General features: G+C 41.7%; 1 protein-coding gene across 1 annotated transcript in view; it reads left to right on the top strand.

Moving 5' to 3' along the window:
- DNAH3 (dynein axonemal heavy chain 3) overlaps positions 1–13,203 on the top strand; it is a gene marked incomplete at both ends in the record, with an annotated part of 147,975 nt that overhangs the window by 100,449 nt on the left and 34,323 nt on the right. Inside the window, 7 exon segments of the mRNA XM_081298257.1 lie at positions 544–838; positions 3,149–3,328; positions 9,236–9,359; positions 9,453–9,609; positions 9,843–9,986; positions 10,943–11,609; positions 12,793–12,958. Coding sequence (XP_081154383.1) covers positions 544–838; positions 3,149–3,328; positions 9,236–9,359; positions 9,453–9,609; positions 9,843–9,986; positions 10,943–11,609; positions 12,793–12,958 — 1,733 coding nt within the window.

The following is a 13,203-nucleotide window of genomic DNA, read 5'->3' as shown; positions in this document are numbered from 1 at the left end:
CAGACATACAAACAGACTTCCATGTATAATATGCATCTCCCTGCCTCCTCTTCTGCCCCCATGGAGGGACTAGATTGGTCAAAGGACCAATGACGAGGTTCAGGCTCAGAGAAGCTAAGCTGAGGGTAAGATGTTCTTCCCAAAGAAATAGGGATTCCAGGAGCCCAAGATGGAGCCCTTAGACTCCACCTGGGACTTTGCAGTCTTTGAAGTCACACAAGCTGGGGTCTGAATCCCTGCATTTCTACTTACTGTGTTACTTGGGCAAATTACAAAGGGTTCTTGGGCCTCAGTTTCCTTGTCTACAAAACAAGGACAATAATTCTCATCTTTACATGCATGGTCTCATTTAAATCTCAAACCAACCCTGTGTATTATCCCTCTCTCAAAGATGAAGGGATGGAGGACATTGAAGAGGTTAAATACTCACTCGGGGTCATAAAGATACTAAGGACAGAGCTAAAATTCAAACCCAGGTCCTAGCATGCCAAGTCTCAGCCCCCTGGACCTGGGGCCAAGATTCTCCCTGTCTTTGTGGTACAGGTCTCAGAACTCATCATCCCCACAATGGAGACAGCCCGGCAGTCCTTCTTCTTGAAAACCTACCTGCACCATGAAATTCCAGCGCTGTTTGTGGGTCCTACCGGCACTGGCAAATCAGCCATCACAAACAACTTCCTCCTTCACCTTCCCAAAAATACCTACCTGCCCAACTTTATCAATTTCTCTGCCAGAACTTCAGCCAATCAAACCCAGGACATCATCATGTCCAAGCTGGATCGACGGCGGAAGGGCCTTTACGGGCCTCCCTTGGGGAAGAAAGCAGTGGTGTTTGTGGGTAAGGACGTGTCCGGGTTCTTCCTCTCCAGGCGGCAGCAAACCAGAGCGTCCCTTTGAGGGGCCACTGTACGGTCTTTTGACTTTCTCTAGAAGATAAAAATTTCTAGTTTGTATAATTTAGTATTCCCTCCATTCCCTTCCTCTCTCCTTCCCTCCTTCCCACCTTCCTCCCCTCCATGAGTAGTTCTAGAAGGAACTGTGGTGTTTGCCCTCTGACATCTCTAGAAGCGATATACACTTCGAGACAAAACCCTTGTTCCATTTTGTATCAGATAACTTGTGTTACCGGTAAATGTCAAGTAAATATTTGTGAAATAAGAACACTGAATTTTCTCAGGGATTTACCTCTTTACAAAACTCTTTAATTTATTTTATTTGAGCCTTATAACCCTGTGAAGTTATTAATCATCATCATAATTTTACTTGAGTTAATTGAGGCTCCAAGGGGTTAAATTTCCTGTTCAGGATCAAACGTCTAAAAAATTCTGGAGCCATGGTACAAACCCAGGTTTCTTGGTGCCTAACACATTTTTTGTCTGACTGCTGATTCATGAGGTTCTAGAATACCATACTCTTCTGGATTATCCTCTCTAAACTTACATTGCATGTATTTATATTCTTGTCAACTAACATCAGTTCCTTAAAGGACAGAGATCCTTTTCTTTTCCTTCTTCTTTTTCTTGTTTTTGGGTTCTGGGAATGGAACCCAGGGCCTCGTGCATGCTAGGCAAGTGCTTTTCCACTGAGCTACATCCCTAGCCCCTTTCTTGTTTTTCCTTTCTTTTCTTTCATGTATCTCAGTCTCCCTCCCTAATTTTTTGGGGGGTTACTAGAGATTTAATGCTGGGGAGCTTTATCACTGAGCCGTATCCTGAGCCTTTTTTAATTTTATTTTACTTTTTTATTTTGAGACAGGATCTCACTGAGTTTCTTAGAGCCTTTCTAAGTTGCCAAGGATGGCCTCAAGCTTGCAATCCTCCTACCTCAACCTCCCTGGTCCTGGGATTATAGGTGTGTGCTGTGGTGCCCAGTTTCTCCCTCCCTATTTCTTTTGAGGGGTACTGGAAATTGAACTTGGGGACACTCAACCACTGAGCCACATCCCCAGCCCTTTTTTGTACTTTTTCTTAGATAGGTCTCTCTGAGTTGCTTGGTGCCTCGATTTTTTGCTGAGGCTGGCTTTGAACTCACAATCCTCCTGCCTCAGCTTCCCAAGCCACTGGGATTACAGGTGTGTGCCACTACACAAGGCTCTCCCTGTTTTTATTATGTATCCAAAAACAGTTTAAGCTTTGCACCTAAACATATCTGGGTTCAAATATCGCTTTTTAACTAGGCGCAGTGTAACTTAAGCTCTCTGACCCTAATCAGTTCCTTACTATTAATGTAGAGGTAATACTATCTTCCTTTAAAGTTGTTATTTAGATTAGATGAGATCATGAATGTAAAATTCCTAAAACGTTACCTGACACAATTGGGCATTCTACCAATAGGAAACACTTAAAAAGCTTCTGTCTTACTGAGTGGCTCCTGTGTGCCAGGATTGAGCAGCATGCTATTGGAGGAAATGTCATCCCTGCCCTTACAGCAGCCCGTAGTCTACTCTTGCTATTTTGGTTTCACTCATCAAAAAAATCTTTGCTCCCATTGGAGTTCAACTATTATTACCTATTGGTCAACTTAAGTTCTCTATTGGGGACTGTGTTGTAACTCAGTAGTGAAGTGTGTGCTTAGAATGTACAAGACCCTGGGTTCAATTCCCAGCACCATCACCAAATATGTATATGTATGTATGTATGTATGTGTGTATATATATTATATATATATACTGGGCATGGTGGTGACTGCCTGTCCCAGCTACTTGGGAAGCTGAGGCAGGAGGATTGCTTGAGTCCAGAATTTGAAGGCCATGCGGGACCACATAGCAAGATCCTATCTCAAAGTCAAAACAAAACAAACAAAAAACCTGTTGGCTGGGAGTTTGACTATCTTCCTTACCTTCATATCTCCAGCAATTAACAAAATATAGTAGGCAATCAATATATTTTGGTTGAGAAAAATTAAATACCTTGTTGCTGATGCCAGTTCTATAACTACAATGGGCAGAAATTTCAACAAGGCAGGAGAGTCCAGAACACAGGAAACCCCTTCCCATCCGGTCTGGATGTCCAGTGACCCAGCCCTGCCTGGAGGGGGAATGGGACAGCTGGGCATCAATTTTTCTATAGAGGGAATTGTCATCTGTCACCTCCTGTGAGAGAAGAGGACCCACAGACTTAATAATGTGCAGCTGTGCTTCCTTCTACAGATGACCTCAACATGCCGGCCAAAGAGGTGTATGGGGCCCAGCCCCCCATCGAGCTCCTGAGACAGTGGATTGACCACGGTTACTGGTTTGACAAGAAAGACACAACCAGGCTAGACATTGTAGATGTGCTGCTTGTGACAGCCATGGGTCCTCCTGGAGGAGGAAGGAATGATATCACTGGTATGTGAAGGGAGGAGCTCATTCCTTCCCCCACTCCACAGTAGAGCTGGGCTGTTTGCCTGGAGGATTGGTACGGGGCACTGTGCCCTGGGAGAGCAGGGAGCACACAGCTGGAGGGGTTTGGGTCAGCTCTAGACTTCACATTGTGAGAAGTAGGATGTGTGAGATAGGATGGGAAATGACAACAGGAAGTCATCCCTAGGTGCTGGAGACACAGGAGGTGTCATATGATAGGGATAATTCAGCATATGGAAAGTTCCAGGAGGGGAAGCCAGATACGACATCAACGAGGAATGCATGACAGAGTCCCCTTTTGGAATTGTTGTAGTTCTTCAGGTTTCCAAGACACAAATCTAAACAAAGTGGCCAAAGCAAAATATATAATAGTAATAGCAGATAAATTAGTAAAATTTCCCCATCATCTAACAGTTCAGAAATCATCTTCAGGTTCCACTTGATCCATCCACTTCTATGTTTCTGTACTTTGATGGCCATCTTTGGTTAAGAATTTCATTCCATTTCTGGACTTGGATTCTGTGACTCTGGACAAATCTCTCTTCTCTGGCTCGAGGCTTTCTTATCTGTAAAATAAGGGAAATGGAGAGGATGATCTCATCTGAGTGCCCAGACCACCACCTTCCACCTCCAGAGTAGAGTTGAGGTACACTTTTGCTTTGGGTTTAGCTATAGTGGGATCTAAGGAACCTGGCACCCACAAACTCAGCACTGCTCTCACCAGTGAGAAGGAAGGCGCTTGGTGTGTTACTTTTTTCTATTTAAGATTTAGCTGTTCAAAAAGGAATGTGTTTCCATCCCACATAGCAGCAGACAGTTTTCAGCTATGATCTTTGGGAAAAAAACCAATAATAAAACCCAATGTCCAGCACTGGCCAAGAATACATTTGTAGTCAATGAAATTAGGCATAATTGGCCACAGTGAGGGTATCCGAGTAGCAGGGAGACCTGTGGGGGTGCCTGGTGAGAGGGCGCTAAGCAGGCTTGAGGGCAGTAGGGAAGCAGGGACCCTGTTCTGGGTTGGTACTCCCTGGAAGTGAATGCAGTCTGATGAGTATCTTAACAATTCTGATATAAGAGTCAGGAGGAATGAAGACGAGGTAGAGCTGTCACTTGGTGAAGAAGCTGAGCCATTTCAGCTGTGAGGGAGGAGGTTTGACCATGTCCCTGGTTGGCAGAGCAGTCTTGTCTCTATCATACCACCCAGTCGTGGAACAATCATACCAGGTGCTGATTGTTGAAGAAATTGTGTTCAGCAGAGAACCAGCTGTCTAGCTGAGAATTAGCTGGGGCTGAAATGGGGAAACTGAGGATTGAGGCAACATAGTACAGTATTGAGAGCACCTTTGGGATGGGTCTGTGTTCGTATAACACTGAGCAAACATAAATTAACATTAAGTACTATTTTTATCCCTTCATCAAAAGGTTAAGTGACTTCCTCAGGTTCACATAGCTAACAATGGTCCCACGTCAATAATATATAAAATATTATTCTATTCCCTTTAAAAAAGCAAAACCTACATATGTCAGTGTATATATGTACAGACAGATAATATCTTTTGTGTGTATGTTGTGTATACACATGCAAACTATAAATTTACACATCTATATGTGAAAAACTAAGGAAGAATTTTGAGGAAATGACAGCAACGGCAACTCAGGTTTTGAATCTTCCCAAATCCCCACACAAATACAGATAACTAGATAATAGAACCTTTAACTGATAAAAGGAAAATTCTTTTTTTTTTTAAGAGAGAGAGAGAAAAAGAGGAGAGAATTTTTTTAATATTTATTTTTCAGTTTTCGGTGGACACAACATCTTTTATTTTATTTTATGTGGTGCTGAGGATCGAACCCAGCACCCCGCGCATGCCAGGCGAGTGCGTTACCACTTGAGCCACATCCCCAGCCCAAAAGGAAAATTCTTACCAACATACAAAAACACAGAAACTATTATATCCATAAGTACTTTCTTAGAAATCTCCTTGCTGATGGTGTTCAAACAATCAAAATATTACACAGAGATCAATGAAACCACTGGGAATTAAGCATAAAACATAGGATTACTTGTTCAACTAAGACTAAATGGGAGAGATTATAATATGTATGGGAGCGATTACAGGATTCAGTGATATAGATACAGAACAATCTAAAATGGAGGGGTCATCGGGAGAAAGCATACAAAAATTTATCATAAATGGCATTGGTGCCTGGTGCAGTGGCACATGCCTGGAATCCCAATGGCTCTGGATGCTGAGGCAGGAGGATCTCAAGTTCGAAGCCAGCCTCAGCCACTTAGTGAGGTGCTAAGCAACTCAGTGAGACCCTGTTGCTAAATAAAATACAAAAAACAGGCTGAGAATGTAGCTCAGTGGTTAAGTACCCCAAGTACAATCCCTAATACAAAAAAAGAAAAAAAGAAAAAAACTGGCAGTGGTACTATATTTCTTATTCTAAGGGCATTATGTATGCCAAGTGAGATTATACAAATGAGTAATTATGAAGTTTTCTATTTCTCTTATCCCTTGTGTCCTGGAGTCTCAGCATAGAAGGGGAAAAAGATCAAGATGTAATAGACAAGTAGTTAAGTCAATGCCCTGTGGTCTTAGACTTGAGCTAGAAATGCAGTAATAATTCATCAGGTCCCATGATAGCCACTGAAAAGGTCTAGGAATAATGATCAACTCACTAACAACAAGCAGGCTTACCACCCAGATTGCCATCTTGAAATCCAATTTCCTACTAAAAGAAACCAGGATTTTGTTGTTGTTGTTGTAGAAATGACTGTTTGTTTGGGTCAGGAAACATATGATATAAGCCTGTCGCTTCTTGATATACCAGATAGTGAGAAAGCTATCTGAGACTACTAGAGGTATGTCAGAAGGACTCAGTAGCCAACAGAAAGAGGCCCTCACTGACCAAAGATAAGAACATTTCAACTTCAACAGTGATGATGATTTCAATGTATTGATGTTTGCCAAAATATGTTTTAATCCATGAAAGCATAATCAATCATCATAATCAGAGGTAGTCAACTTCAGAAGTTGATAGGGAACAACTCATTGTGTTTACAACTAATAAACAGAATCAAGCATTTACACTCCTCCCCACCACTCCCCCCGCCCCAGTACTGGGGATTGAGCTGACAGTGCTCTACCACTGAGCTACAGCCTCAGTCTTTTTTTGTTAATCATTTATCATTTATTTTTATAATAATTTTTATTTGTTCTAAGTAGTTATACATGATAGTAGAATGTATTTTGACATATTATACATAGATGGAGTATAACTGCTCGTTCTTCTGGTTATATCTGATGTAGAATTACGTTGATTGTGTATGCACCCAGGATAGTATTGTCTGATTCATTCTACCATCTTTCCTATACCCATTCCCCCTCCCATCTCTTCATTCCCCTTTGTCTAATCCAAAGTACTTCTATTCTTCCCTAACCACCCCCCCACACACATTATTGAGAATTAGCATCTGCCTATCACAGAAAATATTTGGACTTTGATGTTTTAGGAATGGCTTATTTCACTTAGTATGATATTCTCCAGTTCTATTAATTTACTGACAAATGACAGGGTCTTGCTGAATTGCTAAGGCTGACCTGGAACTTGCAGTCCTCCTGGGTCACTGGGAGTACAGGTGTACACCACATTATCCTTTTTCATATGATATGTACCACTATATAACCATATATTAAATGAGGAAATTGTCTCTATAGAAAAGAGGATATGGCTCAGTAGTAGAATGTTTGCCTAATATGCATAAGGCCCTAGATTTGAACCCCAGCACTGCAAAAATAAAACATTTTAAAAAATGAAAACAGTACTCAAAACATCAGTTTGCAGTCCTCTGTGAATTGATGGATCTAGCCATTGAGCACAAGTAGCTACCAGCATTACCAAACGAGAAGCACCATCGTGTGCCTTCTGATGAAGGAACGCACCAGCACCTACAGTCTGGCCAAAGGAGATGAAGCCTGGCTCTGATTCTCTCTAGATCCAGCTATAAATTTATAGGAAACACAGAGGAGAGAGGAACATGGTGAACCGCACCAGGGGTATATAATTAACAAAATTCTACAGGTCAAACAACCTAGATCCACAACAGATAAGAGAAATGGGGAGTGGAGAAATCCTGTGGATTAAAAAACAATTTAAAGATATGTAAAGTACTTTTAATTGGCAGAAATTAAACTCTGGTGCCTAGGAATAAACATTTGAGTGCTGAAAACCATTCAGAAATATAACATAGGAATTACAGGGAAAGTCAGGATAATGAATTTTTTTTTTTTTTGGTGGTACTGGGAATTGAACCCAGGGGCACCTAACCACTGAGTCACATCTCCAGACCTTTTTACTTTTTTTTAAATTTTTATTTCATATTTATTTAGGTACTCGGGATTTAATTCAGGAGTATTCAATCACTAAGCTGCATTCCCAGCCCTATTTTCTATTTTATTTAGAGACAGGGTCTCACTGAATCACTTAGCACTTCACCGTTGCTAAGGCTGGCTTTGAACTCTCAATTCTCCTGTCTCAGCCTCCAGAGCTTCTGGGATTACAGGTGTGTGCCACCATGCCACCACTGTGCCCAGCCCTTTTTACTTTTTATTTTGAGCCATGATCTCACTAAATTGTTTAGTGCCTCACTAAGTTGCTGAGTCTGATCTTGAACTTGGAAATCTCCTGTCTCAGCCTCCCAAGCCACTGGATTACAGGTGTGCACCACCATACCCAGCTAGTGATAACTTTTTGGAGGAGGAAAGAGAGAGAGAGCTATAACCTGAATGGTGCCCATGGAAGGGCTTCTATGAAGGACTGGCAGAGTTCTGTTTCTTGTCCTGGGTGATGGAGGTAAGGGGATTTAATGACTTCACTAAACTATACATTGGTTTTGTGTAGTTTTCTGAATCTGTGACTTACTTTATAGTGAAACTTTTAAAAAAATAAAATTATAACAGGCAGATCTAGAGAGACAGAAAGTAGATTATTAGTTGCTGAAAATGGTAAGAAAATGAGGAATGACTACTAATGGGTACAAGATTTCTTTTAGGGGTGATTAGAATGTTCTAAAATTGTAGTAATGGTTGCACAAAACTGAATATACTAAAAATCATTGCATTATGTACTTTAAGTGGATGAATTATATAATATGTTAATTAATTTTGATATATCAATAAAGCTGATATAGATAGGTAGATAGATATGGATATCTTGAGTAGGTAGGTAAGTAGATAGATACCAGTTTTTTTGGGGGGAGTGGGTACCAGGGATTGAACTTAGGGGCACTTGGCCACTAGGCCATGTCCCCAGCCCTATTTTGTATTTTATTTAGAGACAGGGTCTCACTGAGTTGCTTTGCTTAACACCTCACTGTTGCTGAGGCTGGTTTTGAATTTGTGATCCTCTTGCATCAGCCTCCCAGAAGATACCAAATTAATAGTGGTTAATTGGAGAAGGGAGTGAATTTGGTATATGGAAAATAAATGAATGAAGGAGGTACTTCCTACAGAACTATTTCTGAATAACTATTTCTTGTTTTAATTTTTAAAACATAATCCTGTGCACTAGATTAATGCTGTTAACAGGCCTTTTGTCATCATTAGATGGTCTGTATCTGTACTGAGCAGTGCAATAACCACCTGCCTTGTGTGGCTCTCAAGCACTTGAGGTGAAGCTAGAGAGAATGAAGAAATCCATTTTTAATGTTACTTAATGTTAATTAATTTGAGTTTAAATAGCCACATAAGGCTAGAGGCTGACATGCTGGACAGCAGAGCATTAGAACATGAAGGCAGAGTGAAACCCAACTGTCCTGTGTCCTAAGGTCACTAGGTCCAGGGAGCATGAGTGTGTGCAAACTAGAATGCGTGTGTTCTCCAGGTCGATTCACTCGCCATTTGAACATCATTTCCATCAGTGCTTTTGAGGATGACATTTTAACCAAGATTTTTGGTTCTATTTCGGATTGGCACTTTGGGAAAGGATTCGATGTAGCATTTTTAAGGTGAGAGTTTCCTGGATATTGACCTGGGTTGGGGGGCAGTGGTTCTCCATTCTGGCCCCTTCTTGAATGATCGGCCTTCTTCCTCCTTCCAAGGCATGGAAAGATGATGGTACAAGCGACCAGGACAATTTACAGAGCTGCAGTAGAGAACTTCTTGCCAACTCCCTCCAAGTCCCATTATGTGTTTAACCTGCGGGACTTCTCACGGGTGATCCAGGGGGTACTGCTATGCCCTCACACCCACCTGCAGGTGAGCCCCCATCATTTTATTACTACGAGCATTCAGCAATATGCTTAGATGTAAAATGATAGGGGTAGCTGGATTTATTAAGCACTTAGTTCATGCTAAGCATCATGCTAAATATTTTATATACTTTATCTCATTTACTCTTTACCTCAACCCTAGAATTTAGATACTGCTTGAGACCTATCACCTCAGGTACCACCTTCCACTCATTCATATAATTAACTCTGTATTTTTAGGATTTTGAAAAATTTATCCGGCTCTGGATCCATGAGGTTTATAGGGTATTTTATGATCGCCTGGTTGACAAGGAGGACAGAGAGGTCTTTTTTAACATGGTGAAAGAGACCACCTCCAGTTGTTTTAAGCAGACTATGGAGAAGGTAAGTCAGATTCTGTGTCCATTTGGCCTCAGAAATGGTCCCCAGTGTTTGACCATGTTAGTCTCAGATTCCAGTTCCCTTCCCAGTAGAGACTCACCACTCTGCTCTGAATCTCAGGAAATGCTACTGTGGGCATCCATCAGTTGGTCATTTGATTTGGTGATACTTTACTTGGTCTAGTTTGGCTTCATTTCTATAGTAACATAAAGTTGTATCCATTCACAGTGGTTTCATATATGATGTTATTTGTTTATAATTAACTTAAAAAGCAGTTTTAGGGTCAATTTATTTGAGAGTTGAGGGAGGAAAAAGATTTTTCATGGTTTGACTGAGGCCCTATTAAAGCCCAAATGGAAGAGCATAATGATCTTCCATTTGTGAATATTTTCTTTTTCATTTTAATAAAAGAAAAAATTTTTTAAAACTATATATGTGCATCCTGCAGTTCTACCCCCATTGCTAAGAAGCTGTGATTTCTCCATAAAAAATTTGCAGAAGCGTTTTATATTATAGTCAGAGGCCCAGTGCAAAGCAATGCCAGGCTGTAGTATCAGCAAGAAGAAACATCTAAAGCATTCCTTCTCCAGGCACAGAGCAGGGGCCAGGGGTAGTGCCTGCACCTCTGTTTGATGATGGAGGAAGGACTTGAAAAATGATACTATCCTTCCTCTGCCTTCTTTGGGACCTTCCAACTTGACCACCAGTGTTTAAGTGGTTAGTAAATAGACCAACCTTCCCCTTCACACTCTTTCTTTAATGTCCTTTCACCATAGTCTTTTACAACCATCCGATGCACATATTACATTTTTAAAACATGCAGCTATTGAGAAACCATACCTTAAGGATGTGCTCAGAAGAAACAAACATGCCCCTCCTCCCTCCCCTCCCCACCTCCCACTGGCAGCCTAATAGGGCCACAAGCTGAGTGGCCAACTGAAAACTCCTCTTTCTCACAGGTGCTCATCCACTTGTCACCCACTGGAAAGATTGTTGATGATAACATCCGTAGCCTCTTCTTTGGGGATTTCTCCAAGCCAGAAAGTGATCAAAAAATCTATGATGAGATCACTGACCTAAAACATCTCACGGCGGTCATGGAGTACTACCTGGAAGAGTTCAATAATGTCAGCAAGGCCCCCATGTCCCTGGTCATGTTCAGGTTTGCCATTGAGCACATCTCCAGGATCTGCAGAGTTCTGAAGCAGAACAAGGGCCACTTGCTCCTGGTGGGCATTGGGGGCAGCGGGCGGCAGAGTGCCACCAAACTGTCCACGTTCATGAACTCCTATGAGCTCTACCAGATTGAGATCACAAAGAGTTACACAAACAATGACTGGCGTGAGGACCTAAAGAAGATCATGCTGCAGGTGGGGGTGGCCGTCAAGAGCACCGTGTTCCTCTTTGCCGATAACCAGATCAAGGATGAGTCCTTTGTGGAGGACATCAACATGCTTCTGAACACGGGCGACGTGCCCAATATCTTTCCAGCTGATGAGAAGGCTGACATTGTGGAGAAGATGCAATCAGCCGCCAGGACAGAAGGAGAGAAGATAGAGGTCACTCCTCTTTCCATGTACAACTTCTTTATTGAGAGAGTGAAAAAGAATCTCCACATTGTGCTTGGTGAGAAGAAGCAAGCTCAGTTTACCCTTTCTCCCCTAGTATTTTAGGGTCTTCTCCAAACCCTAAACTCAATCCCTTTATCATGGTCCCATGGTTGAACCAACCAAAATACCCCAAGTTCAGCCTGGAGTTTCTCTAGCAACTTCTTCCATTCTTCTTTTTAACAACTACCTAACAACTTACACCTGCTCCACTCTCCTAATTCTCTGAATTCTCCTTTGAGAAAGAGCACACGTTAGCACATTACCCTTGCACAGATCAACACCTCATGTTCTCTCTCTGAATGACACCCCCATCTATCTGGAAGCCTAGGAGGTGTGTTTAATACCTCTTTCTCCTTACCAAGTCCTGGTGATTTTTACCTCTTCACTGTCTGTCATAGCCACCCTCTAATCTCCATCTCTGTCACCTTCACATCTGCTAAGTCATTGTCATCCTACCCAGACTTCACCTCTGAAACCTTTTAACTGTTCTACCTCCACTCTTGTCCATTCTAGAGCTTTCTTTTTCACTGAGCCAGGATGATTTTTTTATGTATTGCAAATATGATCATTGTATCTGTGCATCAGTGTGTACGTGTGTAAGTGTGTGCACAAACATACTCTCTCTAATTGCTTTCCATCAGGATAAGGGTCAAAATTTCTAACCTGTATTCTCATATGGCCACCTATCAGACTATCCCTTGTATCCTCTGTACCCTCATCTCAAACCAAGCGCCTCTCCTCTCTGTTCTTGAGCCACACTGACCACCCAATAGTTCCACCTATGCATCATGCTTCCTCAACCACACTGAGAATCAGTAAATAATGAATAGAATTAGAGATGTAGAATGCAAAATTTGTAGTCATATGAAGACAAGGTCAGAAATTAGCTGATGGCAACTTCTATAAGTAACTATATATGAGATCTCTATGATTCCCTTGTGTCCGAGTCAGCATAGATAGAGCAAGTAGATCAAAGGGCTCCACTCTGACTAAGAGGCCCCAAGGATCCATAAGGGATAATGGTGTGTTTGAGAGGGTGGTCAGAGGCTGTTGTGATACATGGCAATCTCATCACAAAGTTACATGAAAATATCTCATGATAACCACTACCTTGCCCTACCAGAACCCTGGGAAATACCTGTTCCCTTTCACCTCCCTGCCTTGGAGAAAGGAAATTAACACAGTCGACTTTTCATTAGCCATGAGTCCAATTGGGGATGCCTTCAGAAACCGCCTGAGGATGTTCCCTTCGCTGATCAATTGCTGCACAATTGATTGGTTCCAGTCCTGGCCCACAGACGCCCTGGAGTTGGTGGCCAACAAATTTCTAGAGGATGTGGAGCTTGAGGATGACATTCGGACAGAGTAAGTGTTAGCCACATTTTAGTACCCACAGTATTCTAAGCTCAAAATCCTTACGTGGGCTGTACTTATGTTATTGTTTTAAAGATTTCTTAATTTACATGTAGAAGAGGTCTGAACACTTTTAAATTGAGTCACACTTATTTAGATATTTAATAAGGCACCTTTTCTGGAAAAGAAAAAAATAATGCATTGTTCAGAAGGAGCCTGGGCATGTATTATCGTCATAGCTGAGAGGACCTGGATCT

Source organism: Spermophilus citellus (assembly GCF_964194105.1).
Source record: "Spermophilus citellus genome assembly, chromosome: 6".
Classification (NCBI taxonomy): domain Eukaryota; kingdom Metazoa; phylum Chordata; class Mammalia; order Rodentia; family Sciuridae; genus Spermophilus; species Spermophilus citellus.
Note: the sequence above shows the minus strand (reverse complement) of the source record. Positions and strands in the feature narration are given on the sequence as shown.